We start from the raw sequence: 27,770 nt of genomic DNA on the forward strand, positions 1-27,770 counted from the left end.
GACGAGTGGAACTACTGGTCTCAGAAACTTATTGCTAGAACATCAATAGCCATGGTCAATTGGTTTCAAAAGATACAGAAAGTTTCAGATGAACAGGATAGTATATGTCACATTTATCTGACAGGATGATTCATCAAGAGCAAACTAATTAAAAATAAAGCAATACTAACCAATGACATGTTGAATCCAAGCGTACTCCTGAGGTAGTAAGTGACAGAAGTAACAAAATGATGGATTAAAAATGAACTTACCACAGGTTTTGCAGGATTGTAAAAACCTTAACTTCATGTTCTATTAATAAAATAGCAAGTACACAGATTTAATTGAAGAATATTAGCTTTATGTAAATTAGAAAAATGACTTGTTAGAATTTTGTTCAACTTGTTACTTCTGTACAATTTACAATTTCATGTACAAAATTTGTAATAAAATACAGTACACTCTTCCTGAGTCTCAGATCTATAGATTATTTCATTTTCCCACTAATTATTAGATGGAAATATTATTATTGTCCTAGCATTTACTTCAGGTAATACTGCCATAAAAAACAAGGCAAGGGTTGCCAATTTAATTCTTAAAGTAATAGCTGAAGCTATGCATAGCTAGACTTCTATACTTTATATGCATACCTGCCATTTTGTTCGGTTTCTGGTGACTAAATTGCCTTTAAACAATCCAAATCACTTCTCTCTTTGCCATTGCATTAGTGTGCATTTGAACGCCTGATCTATGCATCAATTTGCCCTTGTGAAAATCATGATAAGATGCCTATGCAGAGGCACTGTGCATTAAAATAGTTCTCATACTCTTAACAAGATATGTAAGCTTCATCTACTCTTAACATGATAAACTTAAGATGAAGTTTACTGAATAAGTGGGTTGCTGTGAATAGCATTAAGGGCTCAGTGCTGCAACCATAGATGTATTCACTTAACTTTGTCAATATACATTCTCCAAATAATTGTCTGGGTGGAGTGCCATCATAAAGTTGTTAGTAGTTTTAGCTACCAATAAAATCTTAAATATGATGTTTAGATACTCAGCAGTAGTTTTATACACTTTTTATGGACTACAAGAACACCTGTTATTTTTACATAATAATGTTGTTTGCTAAATTAGCAGTTGGAACATGTTACAGAATTTTGAAGAATTTGTGAATTAAAATTGCAACAAAATTGTGATTGCTCTATTAGCATTTTTAAGAACTACTGGAGCTTAATATTTAAAACTAAATGGTATCATAATGTACGGGTCTGAGGCTACTTTCATATGAAATTCCACCCTGTAGCCTTATGGCAACCTTGAACTAATGCTGCTCTCCATTTGTTGCCACAGTGAACTACTTACATATTTTGAGCTAAGTGTAAGAGAGAATTTCCCATTTGGGGCCTAAGATGCACAAGCACTGCACTCCATGGGAGCCAAAACTGAGCACATACCAAGCCAAAACTGAGCACTTGGTTAGGACTTTTGCTGATGCAGCTCTCAGTGCTTTTAAAATTCTAAATGAAGGTTTTAAAAAGTCTTGATAGTTCCACATTGGGAGCTGATACACACACACACAAAAAAACGAAGAATACCAATGCACAGTTGATTCTGGCAAATGTGCACTGGTAATCACAGATATTATTTCCTTCCTATGTTTTTGTGCTAATATCAGTGCATGAAATAAATATGCAATTTTAATAATGTAAATATTAGAAGTCAAACACATCTAACAAAAGCATCAACACATTTTACTGAGAATTCTGTACTGTTTAGAAAGCAAAAAGAGGATGATAACATTGTTTAAAACATTATGTTACAAAGCACATTCCCTCACTGAGCAAGAAGAATGACCTTCTAGACTGGAAACTACGTATGCAAAGAGGCCCAGCATACTCGGTTGCTATTTCCAAATCTAGCAGCCATTGTTCTGTGTTCAGTTCTTGCTACTGACTGAGTCAACTAGGGAGGTTGTACTTCTCTGGAATGGGGCTAGAATGTGCTGACTTCCAAAGCTAAACTGAAAGTCAAAACCTACTTCATGATGAAAATAGCCAGAAAGGAAAAGGGACTTTTCTAAAGTTATCAAAGTGCTTAAAGTTTAAAACAAGGTACTTCACAGAAAATTGGTCTTCAGTTGAATACTTGAGCTTTTTGCAGGATTTGAATGCCTAGGTGTTGCCTTGTCCTTGATGCTTTCTTGATTGCCCTTCACAGCAGATTCAAGCCTAGCTTTCATTGGTGGTGAAGAAGCCATTAGTTTTTTAAAGACTGAGGAGTACTGTGGCCCAATCTGCATCAGATATTGCAAAGCAAACTCATGTAGACTTCTTGCTGAACTTGCAGCTGATCCTAAGGTATTCTCATCCAAGAGAAAAGAAATGAGGATGGGTATAAAGGAAGCCACTAGCTGAGTTCCTGTGAAAAAGTGATAAACAGTTTCTCAAAACTGATGCATCTTGTTAACTACACAATTAGCAACCTTTCAGATACAATTCTATACATACTTACTAGTGAATCAACCCCACTAAACACAATCAGATGTACTTCAGAATAAATATTAATAAAATGCTCTGTTAAAATAACAGGTTCAACTAGTTACTTGAGGACATTATTATACTGATATCTTTCCAGGGCTAATCTCTGGCTCCACCAAATGCCATGGCTCCTTAAGTCCATGAAGATCATTGCGGCCTGAGAGGTCACTATATGGAGGGCCATATTCCTTGAGATATCCTGATCCCAAGTTGCACAGGGCTTGTATACAAATACCAACACCATAAATATAGCTTGGTAGCAGGCTGCCAGCCAACATAGCATCTATACTTCATGTGTACAGTATACCATTCCAGTCAGTAACCTAGCTGCTGCACTGCCAAAAAAGTAATTCTACATCATATAGCTTTTTATCATAACCCAGTTTCAAGGTTATCATTGCGTGGATCACACTGGCCAGGTTATCTCTACCTATGAACAGGTATATCCTAGCTCTGTAATAATCCAAACAGGCTGGTAGGTAATGTTGAAGAGCTGACAGGGATTGTGATTCCTATTGTCAAATGAGAGTCATGAAATCCTGGAAGGAAAAGGAGTTACAAGATAGGAAGTTGAGATCTAGGACCTCTAAGGTAGGTTTTCCAGAGCTAACTAGACAGATGGAGATGCGAGTCTGAAATTAGTGCTGAAAGAAGGCACTAATTTCTTAGGCAATACATAACATTGTGGAACAAAAAGGAGAGGTATTGCTTAAGCACTCCTTGTGCTTAATATCCACTCCACTCCACTCTTCACTCCACTCCTGCTTAATATCAAGAAAATTGCAGAGCAGCCTTTAAATAATCCCTAGAAAGAGAAGCAGTTGGGAGTATCCCACAGTGAAAATGTTTCTGCTCACTCAAATGGGGATGGAGCTGTACTAGACTAGATGGAGGTGAACTAGACAAAGAGGGTTCAACAGGACATACTGGCAGATATGACAAGCCAATCACCTGTTTGTACACTAGGTGCTGGATGTATTTCCTCCCTTCCTTATATAGCACAGCACGATTATGTGCTAATGCATTTTCCTTATTCAGTACATGTAGAATGTCCTTGCTAGACTGAGTAATCAAAATAATTCTGAAAGTTGTCTAAGTCCAGAAATGTAAATAGATTAGCAATTCATGAGCCTTTCACAACTGAAATTGTATTAACACATTCAACATTTGTTTTTTGGCGCCAGGCTAAGACCTTTTTATTTAAAACTTATTTTAATTGTCAAATTATTTAATTAATAGGATTTTAAATTTTTAGCCGAGAATGCACCGGGGGTTTTTAAACAATTTTGTTTGTTTTTTATTTTTTGTATTGTTATTATTTATGTATTTATGTATTCTTTGTGAGCCGCCCCGAGGCTTTGTTGTGATGGGGGTGGCATAGAAATGTTTTAAATAAATAAACTCTGCATTTATTTGCAGCTAATAATTTGTCCCAAAAGGATACTTACGATGTTCTTCTTCAGCAAGGGCTATAACAGCAGCTACCACCTTTATCCCTTCTTGAATAACTTGAAGTTCAGCAGCATTCTCAGGTTTAGCCTTTTCAGTTTCCTGTAGTTTATTCACAATTGATGGTGCTAATGAATGAATGTAAGGATATGAGACAGCATGGTTTGGGTGCTGGAAAATGGTAAGCAGTAGCTGGTAGCATTGAAGTTGTATCTAAAAAGAAAATCCAAAAACATTTTTTAAAATCCAAAGTAAAACCAAATGTTAATATTAGATTGTAATAAAAATGAACTGCTAAGTTGTATCCAGGGGGTCCTGGGAGAGCATGGTTTTGCATTAAAACAATTACTGTCCTTCATGCAAACCTGATTTTCAACTGAAAATGCAGGCTCTTCCCTCGCAATGACATAGTGGTGATTTTGGTTGGGCAGGCGCTGTAAAAAAAAGGATGGAAGGTTCACATGTGGTCCATGGACTGTGTCCCATTCACAGAAGAAACAAACTGCCCAAGGCAGAAGCAGATAACACAGCAGAAGGAAAGAGGGGAAAGCTGAGATACCAACCTATTTTTTTCCTCTTTTTTCTAGTTGTGAATTATGATGAATTGTGATAAGCTTAGTTTCTGAGCCACATTAATATAAGGAAGTTCATGGAATAAAAGTTTGCTATCTCTTCTTCCTAGTACATCCATCAATCTGTGGCCCATCCCAAGCTTCTCTGAAGGATTAGTAAGCCTTCCTAAATAATGGGGCACTGCTTAGTGAAATAGGACGTTGGGGTATGGGAGTTGCTGGAAAGGAGGGACTCGGCCAAAATTGGCCCTGGATCATAAGGTAATTTAACTCAAGAAAGTTAATTTAAGGAAGTATTCTGCCCCTTCCTTTCCCTTGTAGCCACTTGCACACTTCCAAAAGTCTTTTTGTAAAATGTGGGATGGGGCTGCTGATGTGTCTGCGGAAGGAATGCAAGGAAACAAAATACAGTACTTACAATAGAGTCTTTTGATTCCATTGCTGATTTAAACTTTTCAATACAACATTTCTGAAGGCACTCCATAGTGGTAACTTCTGGACTTGTAGACAAAATGAATATTGCAGTTGCAGTCAGCAGACTGCCTTCATCGAATTCCTGGTGAGCACCATCTATCAATAATAAAACTATCTTAAATGTTCATTCTGAAACAGAAGTATTTCAGAAATCAAATTCCATATGTCTAGATTTTAAGAGAAAGTTCTACTATAAGTTAATATGATTTTAGTCCAATTGCAAAATAAATAAAATAAAATAAAATACACATCAACAGAAGCAAATATATTTGAGAATCCCCTACAGCATGAACTATGAGGGAGCATTTAAGGCCTCAACAGTAAGATTTCTGAGAGAACTGTTTATATTTGTCTTGTATTAAAACAAGAATATAAGGAAAATATGTACCTGGTGGCTATACCCTGTAAATGTGTGTTTGAGCTATTAATATCACAAAATCTTGGCAAATATTTTGAGCAATTCAGAGATGAATTGTGTACTATATATTTGTTTCTTATCTTGCCTGCTAACAAAGAATATTTTTCAGGATTACAGAGACAAAGTACTTGCCTAGGTTCATCATAGTAATGCTTCTAAGTGGCTGGGGGTAAACAATGGAATGGCTGCAGGCAACTTAAGTTTGAGAACAGATTTTATTTATTGCATGCTGCTAGAATCTATTCTTTCATTCTAGCTTTTGAACACAGCTGTGCCACAACTCAACAGTGAGCATGAGGTCTATTGGTTTGATCCCTGGTATCTCCATGTAAAAGCATACCATGGGGTAATGTTCCTCTTTAGATCTTGTAGAGCCAGTCAAAGAAGACAGTACTGAGCTAGATAAACCAATGGCAGGACTTAGTATAGCAGCTCTATTTATATCTACACATATAAACTTTTTATTATTTTTATATCCTGCTTTTTCCTTACACTGAAATCAAAGCAGCTTACATCATTCTCTGTCTCCTGCTCTCAATCTTATCCCCACAACAACCCTGTGAAGTAGGCTGGATTGAGAGTCTGTGTCTGGCCCAAAGTCACCCTGACAGCTCTATGGCTGAGTGGGAACAAGAACCCAGATTGCCTAACTCCCACATATCTTTCAGAGGTGAGCCTTAATAAGGTGTGTTCTGGGAAGCCCCAACTCAGATTAACTCATTCTTCCAGGGAAAGGAGAAAGAAAAGGAAAGGACAAGTGAAAAGGACACAAACTTTTTAAAGTGAAGGGGAGAAAGGAGTGAGGTATGAAACACATGTGCAACTTAGGAAGAAAGGGAGGCTTGGAATTATATGTAAAAGAAATACAGTATCCAAAGTAAAGAACAGAAGGAAGGGTTTGCAAGGTAAAGAACTGCCTGTGTTAAACTCCAGTGAGGGGTGGGATCAGGGCTGTGGAGTCAAAGTTTTGGAGCTGAAAGCAATTCTTGGGTAACTGGAGTGTCAGAGTCAGAATTGATAAAAATGTATCAACTCCAACCTCTAATAAAATTAACTTATAATATAAACATATGTTAAAATTTCCTATTTCACAGATAATTTGATTAACCTATTTTCAGGATATATGTTACAAGTGTGTGTGTGCACGCATGCGCACACGTGTGTGAATTCCCTATATTAGTGAAAGCAGCACCCCATGAAAAAATTCACAATGGCAAAAGTTGTCTCAGCAAAGTTGAACACTCTACAGTAACAACAGATGGGAAATATTATGTGTGTCCATGTATTATAGAAGATGATGATTGTGAAAAAGTATATGTTGCAAAACTTAGTGGCTTTTGTGATAAAAATACACCTACAATAGTCTATGTTTATTTCATTACAGTAACCTGAATTGACCAATGTTTTCTTTTTCTAAGTTTTGTCTTTTGTTTAAAATTTGTTACTGAATGTTTGTAAATTCTTTAATTAATAAAACAAAAAAGCCACAATGGCATAGCTATAGCCGTTAGACCCAACATTTAAGAGGTCAGGGTTTTAAAACAGCCTGCTGATTCACATTGACAGTGATGAAATGCCTTGTAAGTTGATTGCTTTCAAACAATATAGGAAATACTTAGTATATTCCTATATTGATACATAAATAAAGGAGTCGGAGTCAAAGGTACCATAAATTGAGGAGTTGGAGTCAGAGGTTTTATGTACAGCCCTGAGTGGAATGAAGCAATTCTAGGAAAGGAACAAAATAAGGACTATGGCACTTGGAAGTGGCAAGTTCTTACAAAGAGCATCACACACACAATCTGCACCATGTCTTCTTCAGTAATCTGTCAGATACTAGTTTTTGGGTTCCACTGACTAATTGAGTTTTCTACCTAGCAGTACAGTCCTGGAACACTGTGTATCTTGCTAAATTGCTCGAGATTCTTCTTCCCCTCTTTCTCTACTGTACACTAAAAAGCTTTCCTCAGCCACGATTACCTTGATCCCAAAAATTAAGAACAGTGACCAAAGCACTACGGAGCAACTTGTTCCAAGCAGTTCGGCTCTTCTCTGCCCGAGCCATGGGAGAAGACAGCACTCCTTTAAGTGCTTGTAAGGAAGCAGCAACTGTCAAGGGTAACTGGCCAGTGGGTATTTTCACAGCAGTCTCTCTGAGGACTCCAATAATCAGATACAGAATAGTAGGAAGAACAGCAATGCTTCCTGCAGGGCATGATGGAGAGGTGGAGTCAATATCCTCATTAAGCATTTTGAACAAAGCAAAAGCTTCTAATTTGCATTCACGAGAATGACACTTCTCAAAGTCAGCATTCTACTTAATAGAACTCTTCACTTCTAATGCAAGCACTATAAATATATCAAGGTATTTCCCCCTTCATTTAAATATTTTATTACTTAAAAACAGAGAGCAATACCACATTGCTTTACTGAATCTATAAATGAAAATTTCTCTTATGCAATTTAATAGTGAAACATACTTAAAGTGAGCTCTGTGCAGAACTATTAAAAGGCAAAATTACAATCTAACAACTGCATGCGAGAGAGAGAGGTAAATGCTCATGTGACTAGTTTCTAACCTCAAAGCTATGATCTTGAGTGTGTTCCCATATTGTATAAGCCTTTTTAAAGCATAAGCTGGCTAACTGTATGTTATCTAAACTGACCTAAGATTAGTAGAAGCTGTGCTGGATCAGACCTAGCGTCCATCTCATCCAGCATTCTGTTCACACAGTGGCCAACCAGTCGCCCAGGAGAAGCCCACAAGCAAGACATAAGTGCAACACTGCTTTCTGTTTCAGCAAAGTATTTTGAATCCACTAAGTAAAACTAATGTGACAAGAAAAATTATGATGATATTACATCTATGTGTGGACGGAAAGTATATTAGAATTATAGATAATGACAAAAGCCACTCCTCTGCTCTGCTCATGTCTTTTTACTTCCTTTACAAAGAAACATACATTGGAACTTCATCCTACCTTCTGGTGAACAGACTGCAGGAACATCAGAAATGATTCCTAATGCTGCTGCTACCAGTCTACTGCCATTCTCTGATAACAACTGAGGCTTTCCAGCTGTAATTCCAGGATTACCCGTTATCTCAGGATTAAGCTGAGGCAACTGTCTTACAAGAATACACACACACATCTCCAGAGTTGCAAAGACTAAGGACTTTCCAGGTATCAGTCCACCTGTGTCTTTGCCTTCTCCAAACTCTGGCAATGTTTCCTTTTCTTCAGCCCCATCATCAACTAAAAGAAAAAAGAAAAAGATATATAACACCAATATTATCTTATATTTGCTCCTTGAAATTTGCTCCTTGTTTGTGAAGACCTTGAGGATGACTGGAATCAACTGGGTACCAGCACAGAGTTTTAGTTTCTGTTCAGTTCCTGTAGTTATACAGTGGTACCTTGGCTCACGAACTTAATCCGTTCCAGGACACTGGTCGTGACCCAAATTGGTCATGAGCCAAGTCAAAGTTCCCCATAAGGATCAATGTAAATAAGGTTAATCCGTTCTGCAACTATATATATTTTTAATCACAAATATTTGAAGCAAAGTGACAAAGAACGATTGTGCTGGGGGGTGGGGGGAGATGGCCACAATCATGCTCGGGGGTGGGAGGAGACTGGTGTGTTCGCAGGCGCACTGGGGGGGGGAGATGGGCACAATTGCGGGTGTGCTGGGGGGGGGAAGGTGGGTGTGATCACGGGCGCACTCGGGGGGAGAAAGGTGTGATCGCGGACGTGCCCGGGGGGGAGACGGGTGTGCTCATGATCGTCACCTGATGCGGAGTTTGCGACCTATGGCAAAATTTTTATGAAATTTCTGTTTGCAATCCAATTTGGTCGTGAACTGAGGCATTCGTGAGCCAAAGTACCACTGTATCAGCCTCCTGCTTGCTGAAGGCATGAGCCTACAGTATAAGCTGAACAGGAAAAGCCAAAGTGCTCCTCCCTGTAGCTCAATTCTGGAGATGTTATGTAGCTTCCCCAATGATAATGCAGGACTTGTAATTTGGTGGGAGATTTGTTCCCACATAAAGCTTGAGTATGTGCATGGGAAGGAGAATATGTGCCAAATGGGCAGCCAAACTCAAACATGGTGGTACACACTCTTGACTTGCTTTTTCCAGCTGAACTTGGGGATGGTGATCTGACATGGGGAATTTGATTCAGTTCTTTTGTCATGATCAGATCACTACTTGGTTTAGATTGACAGTGGCTTTTCCTCTCTGCAAGGTGAGGAAACCTTGGTCTATTCCCAGGGACTAATGGATATGGATAATGTCCAGAATGCTCTAGGTTGTTTTCTAGTTGTTATAGCTGGTGGTCCTGTTGAAACTCTAGCATACAGAGATGACCTGAGCACTTGACATGATCACCCTCTCTGTAGTAGAGCTCATTCTGTGCTCCACCCCAGAGTGGAGAGTAATGAAATGAATAGGAAATGGCATGAATGTAAATGGAGGAAAACTCCTAGTGGATGCAATCAAGACCTGGTATGTGCCTATAATCAGGTATACTTAGGGAGACAAAGAAACACCACCACACTGGCTTCTGTTTATATTCTGTCTGCTGCTTGGGTCAACTATCTGCTGCAGCCTTTCAAACAACTGGCAGTCAATTGATAGCAAAGCTGCAAGAAAAACTTGTGAAAGGAAGTTAAAACCCCGTTTAGTCCTGTCTAAACCTGTTTAATGTTGAAAACTGTTAAAAGTAAGTTCTCTCATGAATGGAATCTGCATTTTCTCAGTTTCCCAAGTGCTTTGAGACTCAAGAAAAAATAGAAAAAGTTGGAGGACACTGAGAATTGTCAGGTCCAAACTTAAAACCTGGAGGATCTCACTGTGAAGGGTGTTAGCCACTAATTTTTGAAAGTAAAGACTGCCTTACAGCTCTGCTTTCACTTGATAGTTCATTAGATCACTAGCTTTCTAGTGAAAGCAAGTAATGTATTTGTACATTACCAGTCAATGTCCATAGTTGTTGACAGCTAGGACATCCGTGGATAGTGACCCGGTAAATTTCAAAATTTCATATAGTGATAGGTGTGCACTTTTGCAACTCCAAACAAACTAGAAAAAATACTGAAAAGATTTGCAAACATTTCTGGTGCAAAAAAATAGCAAATTGGTGATATTTGCTGCTGTCAATTCAGAGATTGCAAAAAGTGATCAGAAAAAAAAGGAGGGGCCCATCATGACTACAAAGGGAGTCATGATCACAGCAGGGAGAGGAGACAAGATGGATTCTTCTACACAGATTCCTGGGATATCTGTGGAAAGACTGAGTGAGAAATAGGTGGGGAGACCCACAATGAACATAACTATTAGCTGGGCAACCCACAGCACGAAGCCTATTTACAGGCTGATGTTGCCTGCTTGTAACTCTCCATTGGTATCAATGGAGGCTTATTTTAGAACCGGGGGGAGGGGGCAAGTTTGGAAAACAAGTGGTTCAGACAGTGGTTTCAACCCAAACAGAGGCAAGACTGGGAGCCCAAACACTTACTTTAGAATAAGGGTGTGGAGTGGAAGTCTACTACATACTACATATTTAATGTATAACGTAATCTGACTGTACATGTCAGAGGGTCTAGTTTCTTGATCTGGATCATGTAACTCTTGTGTGAATCACACATCAGACTGTACCTTAGAAGAGGTCAGAGGAACTTCCAGTTCTCAGGCTGAATCTGATGCAGGGATGTTCACATCCAGCCTGTTGAGTCAGCTTAGATTCCTTCATGGGGCAGAACTTGGTCTCCAAGCCACAATGTCTTGAAGAATCCAACAGCCCCCCTCCCCCGTTATTCTCAATTTGGACAGAACAGAAGGGTGTGGGCAGTGGAAGACTCAGTCAAGACTGAGAGGAGGGACTTCTCCTAGCACTGCTTGGATCAGATGTCATCAGTTGTCATGCTACCCCCATGGGGATCTTCCCTTTACTGCACCTTTTCCCACCAGCAAAGACACAGTGCAGGCCATCTAGGTGATGCCTGGGTGGGGCAGCTTCATCCACAATGCACCTTCTCATGTCAGGAGTCTACAGTATGTGTATGTGAAGCACCAAAGTATCTCTGGCTAATGTGGCAATTGGTGCGCCCCTGCCCAGATCAGGGCAGCCTGGGGCAGTGCCACCCCCTCTGTGCTTCTCTGAGTCAGGTACAGCTCAGATGACATGGCAAAGCATCCCTGGCCTAGGCCGCAAATGAAGCACTTCAGCTGTTTCTTCAGTTGGGACCGTTTCATGCATGCTGTGCCTTAGGGAGATTGTGACATGGGAGAAGCTGCAGTGGCTCAAGTAGCAGCCAGAGCATCCCTCTAGCTGCTGCCTCAGTTGGAAGGGCCTTGCAGCCTGAAAGTTTCCCTTGGACAAAGAAAGCCTGTGCTCAGCCAAGGTGGTCCCCAGACAATATGCCAGCTGGAGATCCAGCTAGTGCTTTAGCCAAGAGTCAGATTATCCATCCCTCTTACATCATCTGAACTGCAAAGGTTCAGTGACAATTCGTTTCTCCAACAAAAGCAGTCCTCACTCTTGCCTTAGGCATTATGTATGCTTCTGATCTAACATGTTGCCATACTCTCATCGTGGCATACAAGTGCAGGAAATGTACCGTATAAAACAAACTGTAAAATCAGAACTTCTGTATTTAAAAAAAAACCTGTCACATAAGCAATCAAAATTGTTTTCTAACTCATTTCCAAGACAATGCAACTTATGTTATTATTCCATGGTGCTTTCTAGAGAACAGGTTTGACAGGTACTTCTAAGAAAGGATTTACAGTCTAAAAAAAGAGAAAGAGGAGACAACGGAAGCAAAAAGGAAATATTGGAAGGGGTAAACAAGGGAAGAGCACAGTATACTAGTTTAAATTGTACTTGCATTTTTCCTGCCATGTTAATAAATATGTTAAGCACAGAATTCCATGTTCATATATATCACTCCTGCTGTATCTATACTACATCCAGAGTAGTTTAAGACTAATTTTAAGAGGAGAATAAGGACATAAGAATATTAGAAAGGCCCTACTGTATCAGACCAATGCTTTATCTACTTCCTTTTGTCTAACCTTTCCTTTTACTAGAAGCTGTAATTATTTGAGGGCTCTTAAACTTCTTTGTTGAGATATTTTGAGCTCCCTTACAGAATTTTATTTTCAAAAGTTTTCTAGGAAGGAAGTTATTGCAGTTAAATCTTTTAGTTTGTAGCACAGAGGTGGACAACATAAGATATAGAATAGGGAATTTTGCAGCCCCCACTGAGTCCCCTGATTCACCAGTGTGGACAGCACCACAGCTGTGCCACAGAATTCCCACATATAGTGCAGGGAAACAAGGTGCATAGGAGGGTGGACCTTATTACCCAGCAGAATTATTCTCTCCCCAGCTAAGCAAACAACTGTTTGGCTGGTTAAAGGAAGCAACATTCTGTGGCATAACAAGATGCATGCTCCCTACACAACTTGTTTCCCAGAAGAGTAACTGAGAATGCAGCACCATGGCCATCGTATTACACAGACTGTAGAGAGGAGGAACAGGGAAGAGAGAGGCACATTGGGGGTTCCACTTGCTCACCTCTGCTGCAATGTAAGATGCCTTCTTTTCAAATGATTTGTATTAATTCTGGCAGAATACACTGTACTTAACAGCCACACTAATTATTAAAAAGAAAAGGGGAACTAATTTAAGCTATGTTTCACTAAGAAATGTCCTGTACTGACCTACTTTCTGCCACCCCAAGCAAAGATTTTGGTACGGTAGTCTTATATGAGAATGAAGTAGGAATGCAGATTCAAAGTATATTATTACTATTGTAACACTAGTAATGAGAATACTGGCATTTTCCCCATCTACAATGAAATCCCACCCACAAGAAATCTGGTCACGCCTATCACATAGCAATACCTTCTGCACTTCTCCGTTTTTCCTTGATATGTTCCTGAGCAGCAAAAAGAATCTGCCGAACAACTTCTAGAGCAGCAAGTTGAATGTCAGGGGATTCTCTGGTCAGTACAAGTCGATGTAAAACATTCAGCAATTCAACACTCAGTTCCTATATAAAGGGAAAGAGGAAAAACATTCATTGACATATCACACTTAATTTTTCTCATAATCCTTAAAGCAGGCTATGATAAAGATTAAGATGAAAAGTGTGAGACTTTCCTAAAGCTACATATTTTGTTCCATAACTCATGACTTGAGCCCAGGTCTCCATGGTCCAAGACCAATGGTTTATTTACCGCATTTCTCTACTGCCCAATAGATAAAGTTCTCTGGGAAATGCACAATGATTAAAACCATAAATTACAGCATAAGACACATTTTAAAGTTTAAGACTTGGAAATAAGAGTACAAACAAATGTATAGCCTAGCAGCAGTACAAGGAATAAAGTCTAATAGCAGATTTAATACAGATTTAAAATAGAAACTAAGATACTGTCTGGGAAAATAGAAAGGTCTTCATCAGGCACCAGAATGAGCAAAATGGAGGGGCTAGATAAGCCCTCCTGGGAAGCTCATTCCACGATCAGGGTACAACAACAGAAAAGCCCCTTTCCTTAGTAGCCACCCACTTCCCTTCCTTTGGCTAGGGCTCCCTGAGAAGGAATGCCAGGGATGACCTTATGGTCCAGGCAGGACTGTATGGGAAGGTAGCAATCCTCCATCTGACCTGGAACAAGCCATTCAGCACTTTAAATATTAACACCAGCACTCTGAATTGGGCCTGGTCATGGACTGGCAGGCAGTGCAGATTGAAAAGTACTGACATTATATGATTATGTTGGCTAGTCCCTGTTCTTAACCTCACTGCCACATTTTGGACCAGACCATTTTCAAAAGCATAAAATGCCCTCCAGTAATCCATATGAGAGGTTACTAGAGCATGGGTAACTGTAGCTACAGTATCTCCTCCATCCAGAAAAGTCAGCAATTCAGTTGGCAATTAAGCCTAAGCTTAGTCCCCTGGACAGCAAGATGTAGTCCTTTATGCACTCAAATAACTCTACTAGATAACACCATGGTAATGCAACGGCGGCAGAGAAGAAAATCTTTGACTCAGTCACTGCCATGGAATAAGTCCTCATGGGGGTTCTAACCTGTATGTGATTATATTTATCCTGAGGACTTTTTCCAACATAATTCTAGCCATCTACCTAGATCAGAGGTCCTCAAACTTTTCCACCAGGGGGGCAGTTGAAAGCTGATGGTGCTGGGCACAGGCTGGAAAGGCGGTGCTGGCAGTGCGCAGGGGCTGGCGTGGGAGTGGCACGTGTGGGTGTGCATGCTGAGGCAGGAGCAGGGCGCACGGCAAGGCAAGGTGAGGCGAGGTGTGGGTGGGTGCACACGGTGAAGGGAGGTGAGGTGCGGGCAGGCGCGGGCGCCCAACAAGGGGAAGCGAGGCATGGGCGGGGGCAGGCATGCACCGTGAGGTGGGTGCACAAGGCAGCGGCTTGCTTGCTTGGAGATTGTTTTCTCCAAGTGAGAAAACCGCTGCCTTCCTGTATGCAGGGTGAGGTGGGCAGACGCATGCGCAGGTCCAAATGTACATGGCAGGCCAGATAAATGGGCATGGCTGGCCAGATCCATCCTCTGGGCCTTAGTTTGAGGACCCATGACCTAGGTAGTTAAGTGCCTTAAACTCCTAAGAAAATCAAGGGGCTCATACCCTATGTCCTGGGAAAGGACATTGAAGAAGTAATGATGAGACACTTAGATAGAATATAATGAAGGAAGCAGTTTCTTATAGAAGTCAGGCAAAAACCATCAAAATTGTTATTCAAATGGATAATTTTCAGATTAAATTATTACCTGATTGCCACCAATCTTAGACCTTGGCCAAGGAACATCAAGCAGTGCCTGCAGGGCATGTAGACAAGAAGTAATGTTTTCCATTGCTGCATCTGACCGTGGAGAACAAAGAAATTCCACACTAATTCCTAAAGAAAGGGAGAAATTCTATGAATTGTTAAAAAAAAAACTAAATTCAAATTCCAAAAGAACACTGTTGTATTGATGATCTCAGAGGAGCTTAAGTGTCCTCATAGATCATACACTCCAGAGTCTGGCAGAACTGGCTTTCAGATCTGTTGCCATTCATTGGCACAATTCAATATAAAGCAGTGACATTCTGCAGCAATCCTATTCAATAAAGAATTTTTTAAAATCAAAGTTGGCAGATTAACTATTTCAACATATACCTAATAGCTCATACTGATTTCCAGTGACACTTGGCAGAAACAGTGGTTGAAAATAACATTGAGAAAAGTTTGCACACTCACTAACCCAAAACAAGATGAAATCTATCACTATTCACATCCTCTGGTGATTTCACAGCAGCCCTAGATGTCGAATCTTGACACATAGAAGTTGGAGTGACAGGTCGAGAAAGATTAGTTAGACCTTCATCTGAATCACCTACAAGGAAACCTGTGCTGGTAAGCCATAATGCTGTAGCATGGAGAATCAAAGCCCAGGAGTTTTGATAGTGTGGTCTTGAATTTTCAATTGTCTCTGCTGTATAAAAAGCACCACCTACAACGAAAGCAGTGAACATTCAGCATTTTCTAAATGGTTCCAAGTGTTTTTTTTCTTTAGAGTTGTTTAATATAAATCTATGAGATGGATCTGACACATTATTCTTTAATAATTATGTATTCATAGATGACTTTGGTCACCTCCTTTGTCTATACCTGATTGATTTTTTTTGTTTTCTTTGCCTTCCTACCTTCAACAGGAAGCTGAGAACTGTATTCTGAAGGCAAAGTTAAGAGAGCAAAGTCCTGAAGTGCAGCAAGCCAAAGTTTGCTCAGATTCCCCAGGTCTGCTTGGACCAGCTCCAAAAGTTCATCCTCTGGAGATGTTTCCTCCTCACAGCTCTTCTCTGTGGCATTTATGAGTAAAGAAGGTCTGTCACCTTGCTTTTTCTGTCTTTGTACTGCAACTATATAAACCTGTCAAGATAAACAGCATGAATGATATTGATACTTATAATATTAGGTCACTAAATAAGAATTGATGAAACAGCTATAATCTCTAACTCTTCAGAAAACACACAGGCAGTCAACTACAGTCCACCACCACTCAAATCCTCATCAGTTTCCTTTTTATATAATGCTCTTATCTTATGCAGGGACGTGCCAATGGTGAGAAATGAATCTTGTTTGAGCTTGACACATTTCCTACCTTTGTCTGATCCAGTGATTGGAAGTTGGTAATTTGGGGCTTTCTTTGCAGACGTGTCTTTAAGGCAGGACACAATTTCCATTTTTTTAATGTGAAGGAAATCTGTGCAAATCATGACGCCAAAAACTAAATGGTTTGCAAATTGCACTAGAATCACATACTTTTCAGCATCTGATTTGCACAAATCACACAACTTGCACAAATTCCCTTAACTTTTTAAAAATCCTGCAGATTGTAGCCTGTCTTAGAGATGCAAGTCCTCAAAGTGGCTTGACTCACACTACACTGAATTAGTTGACTAGCTGCCAAACTACCCTCGGGCATCTCTAGGATTTATGTTTATATATCACATCCAGAATTTATGGAATCAAATATCCACTATAAGGTACTCTAGACTGTAATAGAGATAATATACTAGATTAGTGTTGATAAATAACACATTCTCACTTAACATTACTGTGCAATAGTATCTATGGAATGACACAGTGGCTTAACAGTCCAATACATTTTAGTACCAAGCAATCTTATATTAATCAAATTACCTTTTACCTGAAAATTAATAGCCTCATGTAAAAATATACATTCATGTTAGTTTTTCTAGAAACACCTCACATAATTAATTTGTTGCCTCAAAATATGATGATGATTAATAACTTAGATGACTTTGAATGAAAATTAGACAAATTCATGGACCATATTGAGTCATGGATAAATATATATGGAACCACAAGATTCAGGGGTGATATTTTTTCAGAGTACTGGTTGCTGGGGGGAAAAAGGAAAAAGGAAAAGGGCCATTGCTTTCTAATCCTGCTTGTGGTTTTCCCTGAGGCATCTGGTTGGCCAATGTAGGAAGTTACACTAGATGGATCTTTGATTCCATTCAGCAGAAGTCTTCTTATATTCACTATGTACACTGGATTGCCTGCAATGGTCACCAATTCCAAAAGACACTTCAGGTACCAACAGCACCCCTTTCAAGCCTTTAAGGCATGCTTTTGACAAGAAAAGTGTCATTGTTGCTTCATATTCACAACAGAAAACAAGAAGTCATTATTTCAGATATTTTTCTTACTCTTTTTGACCAAGGTTGAATTTGCCTGCAGGAACAGCAGAGAAAAACAACAAAAGAAAAAAAAAAAGACCCAGTACAATGACTTCTTGCTCTCCATAACAAGAATGAAGCATGACTGCTACAGTATAGAGAAAGCAGCAGCAGCAAAATCTTTCCTTGCTAATTTTGGGAAAGAGGGAGGGGGCTATGCCAGTGCCTCCAGCCACAGATTCCTAAAGCATGAATTAGCAGTACACATCTCCTGGGACAAACCTCCAGATAATTATAAATACTGATGCCCATTAAAAACATGACATTTACTGTCACAACTTGATCTTAATCTGCAAGTTTGGGGGGGATAAAAGCTAACCTACTTGTCTCAGGAAACAAATTCCTCTATGCCACAAATTGAATATAAGGAAGGTTATTATCCAATATACATAGGAAATTACTGTCTGGTACAAAATAAAGCAGATGTAGTAAGGAAAGATTACTTCCTTGTAAAAGCCTTGCAACAAATTGCTTGGTTAAGAAAACCCTTTTAAATGAAAAATACTCTCCAGTTTGGTTTTGTATAATACCAAACAACCCATCATGCCAAAATACACGTTTTCTTTAAACAGCACAGCTCAGCAGGGGTCTAAATCTTCTCTCTGGGTTCACATAGCTGATTCATAATTATAGTTCCAAAGGATTGGTGCAACCACCATTTTTAAGTACCTCTGCCCAAGCTTTTAGCACAGCTAGTGTCTCCATAGTTGATGTGCCTTCATTGTATAGCTGATTCTGTGCTTCTTTTCCAGCCTGTATTTTAGTCAAGGATGTCACAAGCAATTGATGAACTCTTTGAAGGTCATGAAGGTCACTAACTATACCACTTGCTATCCAGGCACTGCAGACCTAATAAGATAACAGTGAATGATATGGTTACTTTTGAAATACTATGAAAGATATTCCCCACAGAGAGATAAGAGAAAACTATGTCAGCATGCTCTAGTTTATTTATTTAGGCTATTTTAGATAATGCAAGTTCTCTAGGTGGCTTATAATGCACAGAAAAATTAAAATGACAATTGCAATAAATATACAACAAAAAGTAACAAATAGAACATGGATAAATAGCTTTAAATGCATCAAGTGAAAAATAAAAAGTAGCACTGTAACACTTTAAAAAACACAGCAGAAATTAAAAATCATCAAATGATTACACTATAGTGTAAAAGGGCTGGGAAAATAAAAAGAACTTTGTCCATGTCGAAATAAGATTAGAGTAGGCACCAGAAAGACTGCTACTCAGAATACCCCTGTACTTGTTTGCACTCACTATTCCTCACTGAGCAGAAAGCTTTAGAACCACAGATAATAACTCAGGGATTGTGCAGGTAAATGTGAGAAGTGGTGATCTTTCATGCAGCAAGGTTACAAAGAAGTTTTAAATGCAAAACCATCTCTGTAAATTGTACATAGAAGCAGGCTAGAAAGAGTAGAACTGAATGTCATCCACACTCAAAGTCCAGGGATGACCTCATTCAGCAATTAAATGTAAATTATTAAACAACATGGGTGATGATAAACCCCCTTGTCAGAGCCCAAAGTTAAAGTCTCCTGCTAGAAATCTTCCAGCACCACTTTCCGGAGATGCTTGGGAAGGCTTGAGAGGAGCCAGCAAAGGGAAGAACTATTTGCAACCAAATTAGACAGAAGAATATAATGATCAATTTCAGTAAAAGTCACTGGGAAATCCAGAAGAGAGTCAAACTTACTCTGTCTCTTTCCTAGCAAAGGTAATCATGCAAAATAACCAAGGCAGTTTCAGTAGCAAAATTAGCATAAGCCCCAGATTGAAATGGATCTAGAATATCAGTTTTTTCCAAGAGTATCTGGAATCGGCTGGCAATCTTCTTGCCAGGAAGGATATGATAGCCATGGCTTTTATTTTTTTATAAACTCAATAGCCAGCACTTTCTGGGTGTTTCCTTAAATCTGAAGTTATTTGAATCTTTTGGTCCAAGGCACATCTGCTCAAGAGCAGTTGTACTACCTGCTTTTTCAAGGAAATTTACCACCTTCTGGATCTATCCAGTCTGCTCTTCCTTCTAGATGTAAGAAACCAAGAAGAAAATGTTGGTGCATACAAGCAATTAGCCAGGCACGGTCAAGCATCTTGTCTATGCACCCAGGTGCTAAACACAAAAAATTGAAACAAGATGTTGCTGTGGACACTTCCCCTGTTAGAGTGGCCTGGATGTCCAGATCACAGCAAGTATGAGCAATTTTGTCTAAAATGATTTGCAAACAGGTCACTATGTACTACTGATGTTTCCACCTCAAAACACCTGGGGCAACATGCAGAAGATGCAAAACATCCAGAACCACTTGGAATAGCAGATGTCTATTAAGGAATGCAATCAGAAGAAGATTATTAGAAGTCAACTATCAATTTTATCCATACATTCCACAAAATGACCAGGTATTTGACAGGAGAACCATACATACTAATTGGGAAATACTTCAAACCCCTCAGGAATCCATTTCATTCCTTTAGTCTGCAGGAGAAAAGCATTCTAATAAGCACACCACTCCTACAAAAAGGCAAGGGTGCTAATAGTGTACATCTCAACAGGATCCAATCAGTGCAAGGAAATTATACAAACAGGCCCTAAAAGTCAAATGTTAATACAGTTTATAAAATAGGCCATGAACATATGTTAAGGGCATCAAGGCAATGCTGCTGACTCCATTATGCAATCATGCATAACACTCAGATGTGCAGTGTTACCAAATACTATTTTTATGAGACAAAATGAATATATAATTGTATGTACTCTTATCAAATTTTAACTGTCATTAAACAATACCTGATGGCATTATAATACTAAAGATTAAAACAAAAACTTGCCTGACATGCTTTTGCCGTAACATCAGGTGGTGTTTCTGAGGTAAAGGCTGGTCTAAGTGCTGCACCAACCTAAAAGAACATGATTTGGTAAAATGCTAAGAAACAATATTTATTTTATTTATTTAGAATATTTATATGCCGTCCTTTCACAGAGCATCAGAACGGCTTACATAAATAAATAAAAATAATAATATAAAACATGATATTAATAAAATTCCAGATCCACCCTGGAATTCCAGGTCCACCCTGGATCTATCAGAATAACAGTCTCAGGTATTTTTTTAAAAGGTCTAAGTTAAAATGGTTATAAATGTGTATTTTATATGCTCAGGTATGATGCCTTTGAGAGTAAAATGGTTAGATCTACGGACAATGGACAACATACTGGGATAGTCTGCTAATTTGCTCCATGTTTCAAGGCTAGGATGCAGATTTTAGCTGCCATAGACCTTTATAAAATCACTCTGTATGGTGGCTGTCACCATATGGTAAGCAACTGGTGATGCAGCTTTCCATACGGATCAGACAGATTAACTTTTTATTATTAAATGCATAATATGAGAAATTTTATATCACACATTTTATGCTGAAGCATGTAAGACACAAAAATGGAGCATGCATACTTTATTTTCAGGCTGTATATTCCCATATTTATATATAAGTATATTCCTGGTGACAAAAAACAGCCACAAATGTAAAAATTTATTTCCAAAATTAGCAGTTTACAATCAAACTATAAACACAATGAGCCAGTTTGGATGATTTTAAGGGTCAGGAATGAATTTGTATCCTGGCTCCGATCTGCTTAGCCTCTTGTACTCTGCTAAGCTATACAAGAACAAAAGTCTTAATTGTTTCTCCCTCAAGTACCCATAGCTCTGGATTCAGACATTTCTAGCTTGCTGAGCAAAGCAGAAGCAGGTATGCAGTTAGGAGGCAGTATGTTCAGTTGTTCCTATGCACCCACAAACAAGCTGTGGTTTGTTAACCATGGGTTGTTTCACTGTGCAAACTGAGTCAATAACATCTATAATAAATATAAAAATAGAAGGTGGTCAGAATGTAAAAACTATACCTAAAAAGCCATTGCAAGAGTGACCCTTGTTTAAAAATAAAACATTGTCACAAACTCAATTATTATGGCATTTATTTATATCTACTATGTATGTATCGATAATATACTTTCAATATAATATAAATAATATATTGAATAATGAAACCTTTTCTATCTGCTTATCTTTAACTTCATCATTTTCACAATTTTTAATGTAGCCATTACATGGCAGGGGCCCAATATGCATGTTCTGAGAAGTCAGTGTGACTGAATTTCTATGCAGAACTTCTCCTGGGGAAGTATCATCCATTTTGTATATTCAAGCTGCAAGGGAGGGAGGGCTAGCATTGTTTTACATGCAAAGTTGGCTTTGGTAGATTTTTGGGATGGCTATCAAGCCACCCATAACCCATGGCCTGTTTTAAGGCTTGTTAATCATCCCAACAACCCAAACCTGCTGGGTTCACACATTATAGCATGGCCCATGTATTCAAACTGGCAACTTCCAACACAATGAGAACCCCCACAGGGAAATTCAACACTGAAATTCACCTATGGCTTTTCACTGTGTTGGCAACTTGAGGGAATATGGCGATAGGAAAAGAGGAATAGGAAAAGAGCCCCCGCAGCCTTAACAGAGATTGCTTTAGCATATTCCAGTTCCTAGCAATTCAATTTTTGCTGTGATACCTGTGCCTACGCAAAGTGGTGTTTTTTGTTTTGTTTTTTCACACCACCATAACCAGGTACCTTGGTAACATAGGTTATTAAATATTCTTCATGACCTCTCTGTTTTAGGGCAATTCCACCACGCAGTCACAAAGACAATCTTTGGTTTATGATAACTCCAGAATTTATCTTGTCCATTTTTACAAATTATATTCAATCTACAAGTAAAATATTGTCAATGTTTTATTTAATAATAATTATTTTCAAGCTTAGAGCAACAGTAACTTGCAAGAGGTGCTGTGGCACAATTGGGCGGCATACAAATATTTAAATAAATGAATATTAATTTTATTTTATGAGAACCAGTGTGGTGTAGTGGTTAAGAGCATGGGACTGGGACAATCTGGGTTCTAGTCCCCGCTCGGCCATGGAGCCAACTGGGTGACTTTGGGCCAGTCACAGACCCTCAGCCCAACCTACCTCACAGGCTTGTTGTTGTGGGGATAAGATGGAGGAGGAGATGTAAGCTGCCTTGAGCCCTTTGTGGGAAAAAGGCAGGATATAAATTGAAAAATAAATAAATAAATAAAAATTGAGAAGCAAAAAGCTATTTACATTTGCTTGATATTGCTCCAGAATCACATGACCTGGGAATTCTGGCTCTGGTACAGCAGCAAACTTTCGAACAAGAACTAATAAAATCTGAAGGCCTGAAAGACGAAGTTGGTCACTATGATCAGTGGCAGCCATAAATGCCATGCGAATCAAGTCAGCTAAATGCAGTACCAGGAAATCATCTGTGTGATAAAAAGAAAAATAGTTTTGTCAATCCAAACCAGAAGACACATTAATCTTTTCAAGTATGGCCTACTAAAGCATTCATTGCTATTCCTTATCCCCTATTCTTTTACTTTCTTCAAATTATACGTCTTTTAAAAATCAGTATCACTTTAGGCTACATTATCTTGCACCAGGAAAACCCTAATAGCAGCTGCAGATTGTCAACACTTTGCACAGAGCTGAAAAAGCTTTCAATGTATATGCCAGGTTGCAACATCTGGAAAAGCATAATCCCATTTTATTAACTCCTAGTCAAATAGCCATATTTGCAGAAAAACAATATAAATATTTGAGACATGTTAAAGACTAACAAATCTATTCAGGCATGACTGCATCTGGACTACAGTTAATAGCATAAGGTAGTGTTACCTTCAGTTGCTAGATATATATCAAAGTATTTAAAAAGATGTGAAAAATTGAACCAGTGGGTTATTCAGTGCACAAATACAATTCAGTGCACAAATATATTCGAAAGAAACAGAACAGCCATTCACAACAGCAGTGATCAATGCACAATCATTCCAAAATCGCTATGTAGCAGAACAGAAAACCAGATTGTTTTTTTAATGTATCATGCCCCACTGTTCCATTTCTGATCTTCCCTCTATATTCATGTGTGTGTATATATATCTCTACCAAGTTAGAATAACCATTCATGTAGCTGCTAAAGTGGTTTCCAGTCCACACAAATTTATTCTGTAATAAAGCTGCCACATTTAAAGTTCCACAAAGCTCTGCTCTTCAGCAGTATTATTTATGTATGTCACATTGATCAAGATAATAACTTACAGCACACAAAAATCTACAAAAATACAAACTTTCTTAATTAACCTCTGCTACAGTAGTTGTAAAGAGATGTTGTTGAACACTATTAAGCTACTATTTGTCAAAAATGAATTTAGTTGCATTTTGAACTTCATGAAATTTTCATGTCAATGCCTGTATATTACCACATACCACTTGAATCTCTTTGCTTCATTTCCTGTGCAACAGCCATGTCAAAGTGAGCACTGTTTGCACATTCACACTGGCTGATAATTTTACAAACACATTCTGCAGCAAAAACTCTAGTAGACCATCGAGGATGAAGGAAGGGGTGCAATTTTTCATCTTTTTCTAAGGCTAATGAAAATTCATCCTCTTCTTCTTGGGTGGTGTCCACTGAAGCCACTGTTGTGAAGTCTGCATTAAGAGACAAAAAGAGAGGCAAATAAGTTTAACCAATGAATGTGGTGCTGTAGCCTTAACCATCCAAAGACAAAGTGGGGAGGAACTGATAACATTGGAAATACCATGAAGGGAAATGGAGGAAAAAGGGTGGTAGGTTAAAGGCAAGAAGGAGAGATATACAGTACCAAAAACATCAGGGAAGGCTCTCTAGAAAGATAATTTTATAGGTCATATGCCACTGCTGAGAAGGCCTGAACTCTAGCTGCCACCTGCCACACTTCTGATAGTGCAGGGCCTTGCATGATGATCTCAGCAGAGATAGGTATTTCCTCAAGTACCTTGATCCCAAGCTGTGGAGGGCTTCTTCTGCCTTTTCTCCTCTCCCTGGTCTCCCAGCACAGACTTTTGTGAGTCATGCTTTTAACTTATTATTTGTAAAATATGTTAAGGGACAACCTAATAGCAAAGTCAGATAAGTCTTTTCTCTGATGAAAAAATGTGAACTACAAGTTTAGTTTCTAGGGTGAGAAGCTAACTTGCTAAGTTTGTGTTATGAGCACATACCAGCAGAGGCAGCTAGAACATCCTTGCAGAGCTTCAACCAGAAAGAGAGTTTTTCAACGGCCATTGATATAAGCATATGCCTCAGAGTTTCCTTGATATCTTGGCACAGTTTTGTATCCATTTCTTTGTCCAGCAAGCTCATCAATGCTCCTTCAAGGCCTACTTCTCTTATGTTAATATCTGTAGAAAAAAGCATGATTGGAATCTTTTCACACACAAATAACAATAAATTATTGCATTTGAAAATATGCAAAAACAAGTATTTAGTCAAAATTTGAAATAATTTTAAAGAGCCATTGCTCATCTCACCTCTAATATCATTAATCCTCATGGCAGATCTAAATGAACAATCATTTTATTACTTCCATACCCATTTCCCTACAGGATTCCATGTAATAAAGAAGTCCTTGAAAAACAAACATGGCTTTGTGTTGCTTTAAAACATTTTTGAGCCACTGTAATAATTCTATATTAATGTGCTCTGGAGCTCTAGAGCACCATCTGGTTACCTGTAAACCACTTTCTTTCTTTTGGCCATCTAACTCTTAGATTTATAAACTACAGTACTCACAACTACTACCATTATGCAAATTCCAGAAAGTGGCCACATAGGGATTATGCTGATTTCTGTCCATCAATATAGCAGACCACAAATTAGCAGAATTAGTGTGGGAATTATATTCTAAATGTTGTATAAGAGTTCTATACTCCTACAAACTTATGGTACCTCTTCTTTTCCCACATCCAATCTATTTCTTGGTCTATTTCCATAGCATCAGGTATGGGAAAAGATGCTGCTTCAAGTACTCAAAAGGAAAGCATCCCAGGTTACAATCTGAAGTCAGAAATATGCTCCTGCAAAACATTCTTTTTGAGATACTCTTTAAATCAGAATATGACATACCAATGATTAATGTATGTATGTATTTAGGGTTCACAGGAAAAACAGTGATCCTGCAAGAAGTATCCATTTCTGAACTGAAATTCAGACTAGAGGGAAGATTGCTTTCACATGTCAAAAAAATAGTCCTGCATATTCAAGACTAGCATGCAAAGGAAAATATGGGGATTAGTACACCTCTCCCTAGCACACTTACTTTATGAGGAGGAAATTTTTGATGTGTGCTGCCAAACATTCACTTCTAATGTTTGAAGCACTATGTTTCTGTATCTGTTCTATCACAGAGCTGTTTGTCTAGACTAGGCCACACACTTTCCTACATAAAATGTTGAGATATACAAATGACATCTGAGCCAGTCTCCAGAAGTTATAGTGCAAAATGCAAAAGACCTACAGAATTCTCATCGTCAAACTAAAACTTGAATAACAAAACAAAATAAAATGTATTTCTTTAAGAGGGGGAAACATGATTTGTTTTATAAATCAGTAAATCTATGCATTTTGAAAGGCTGTTTTACCTGGAGTAAAGTCTTCTCTGCTGTCTTTAGCCAGAGCCAAAGCATGTTCAGATACTTCAGCTGCCTCTCTCTGCACCAGCTGATGCAAACAAGCTAGTACCGCTCGCCTCAGCAACAGATATGAACTAGAGAGATTCACCTGAAATATAGACAAAGGACAAATGCCAGATTGTACTTTCATGCATGGTTCTGAAGTCTCCATGAAATAACATTTCCAGGACAAAATTAGAATTCAGGCATTAGTGAAGAAAAAGTCAGGAAGATAAATATTTAAAATAAATATTTGAAGTGCAATATTTTACATGAACAAAGAACTCAGAGATTGTTTAAGATGTCAGACAACTTGCACTATTTTGACTGTGTTTGTTGGTGTCAAAAGTTTAATGTGTTAAACTTTATTTTTAGTCTTAAAAGTCTACCTTTTAAATAAGTGAATATTTGATCATCTAATTTGTGAAGTTCCACTTCAAGAAACTCTAGATCTAAGTCTATTTATTTGATTGAAGCCAATTATGTATCAAAATGCCATTCAAAAAGGATTTTCTCCATCTACATTGCATGCATATAATGGATGTGATGGCCCTAAGCATTCTCCACACAGGGTTCCTCAGGGGTCAGTCTTATCACCCATGCAATTTAACATCTACATGAAATTGCTGAGTGGAGTCATCAGGAACTCTGCAGTGCAATGTGATCAGTATGCTTCCTTCTTGCCAGGTGGGGCTGTGGATATGCTACATCAGTGCCTGGCTGTGACAATGACAATGACTGGATGCGGGCCAATAAACTGCCGCTCGGTCGAAACAAGCCTGAGATGTTGTTGGTGGTTGGCTCCTCTGACCAAACAGTGGGTGTCCAACTTTTTCTGGGTGGGGTAGCACTCTTCTTGAAGGAGCAGATTTGTCACTTGGGTGTGTTCCTTGATTCATCCTTGTCACTTGAGGTTCAGTCAACCTCAGTGGCATGGAATGCCTTCTACTAGTTCCAGCCAATGGCCCAGCGATGCCCATATATGGACAGTGATAGCCTAGTTTGGGTAAGCTACACTTTGGTAAATTTTAAATTAGTTTACCTCAAGGTATTCTATGTGGGGCTCAGACATGCAACTTGTGGAAAATGCAGCAGCAAGATTAGTAACTAGGACAGGAAGGTCTGAACATATAGCACCAACTCTGGCCCATTTGCATTCACTGCTTGTACACTTCTGAACCCAATTCAAGGTGCAGGTTTTAACTTCTAACCTTGAAAAGACCTGGAAAAGGGTAACAAATAGAAGGGCCTTCCCATTGGTAGCCCCCCAATTTTAGAATGAACTCCTCACTGAGGCCTGCCTGGTGCCAACATTATCATCTTTTTGGTGTCAAGTTAGTACACTCTATATACCCAGGCATTTCATAGTATACTATGTTATACTATAATATACTCTAGTTCATACTATACTATAGTATACTATATAGTGGGTTTTTTAAAAATT

At 38.8% G+C, this 27,770-nt stretch overlaps 1 protein-coding gene across 7 annotated transcripts in view; it reads right to left on the reverse strand.

Annotated features, from left to right (window-relative positions):
- Positions 1-318: 318 nt before the first annotated feature.
- The window catches only part of HEATR5A (HEAT repeat containing 5A), a 71,164-nt gene continuing 43,712 nt past the window's right edge, over positions 319-27,770 (reverse strand). For 6 of the 7 annotated variants that reach the window (XM_044436238.1, XM_044436237.1, XM_044436239.1 and 3 more), the window contains 15 exons: positions 26,297-26,435; positions 24,878-25,057; positions 24,101-24,325; positions 22,919-23,100; positions 20,581-20,649; positions 18,402-18,581; positions 16,170-16,395; positions 15,728-15,976; positions 15,254-15,381; positions 13,349-13,496; positions 8,417-8,689; positions 7,416-7,640; positions 4,962-5,113; positions 3,971-4,184; positions 319-2,403 (listed from right to left, as the gene is read on the reverse strand). In XM_044436238.1, the coding sequence (XP_044292173.1) occupies positions 2,102-2,403; positions 3,971-4,184; positions 4,962-5,113; positions 7,416-7,640; positions 8,417-8,689; positions 13,349-13,496; positions 15,254-15,381; positions 15,728-15,976; positions 16,170-16,395; positions 18,402-18,581; positions 20,581-20,649; positions 22,919-23,100; positions 24,101-24,325; positions 24,878-25,057; positions 26,297-26,435 (2,892 nt within the window). In that variant the 3' untranslated portion in view covers positions 319-2,101. Of the gene's footprint in view, positions 2,404-3,970; positions 4,185-4,961; positions 5,147-7,415; positions 7,641-8,416; positions 8,690-13,348; positions 13,497-15,253; positions 15,382-15,727; positions 15,977-16,169; positions 16,396-18,401; positions 18,582-20,580; positions 20,650-22,918; positions 23,101-24,100; positions 24,326-24,877; positions 25,058-26,296; positions 26,436-27,770 lie in introns of those variants that run through there. The other variant, XM_044436240.1, reaches the window with a different exon arrangement.

The sequence above is a fragment of the Varanus komodoensis genome, unplaced genomic scaffold (genome assembly GCF_004798865.1).
Source record: "Varanus komodoensis strain SLA01 unplaced genomic scaffold, ASM479886v1 scaffold3, whole genome shotgun sequence".
NCBI lineage: Eukaryota > Metazoa > Chordata > Lepidosauria > Squamata > Varanidae > Varanus > Varanus komodoensis.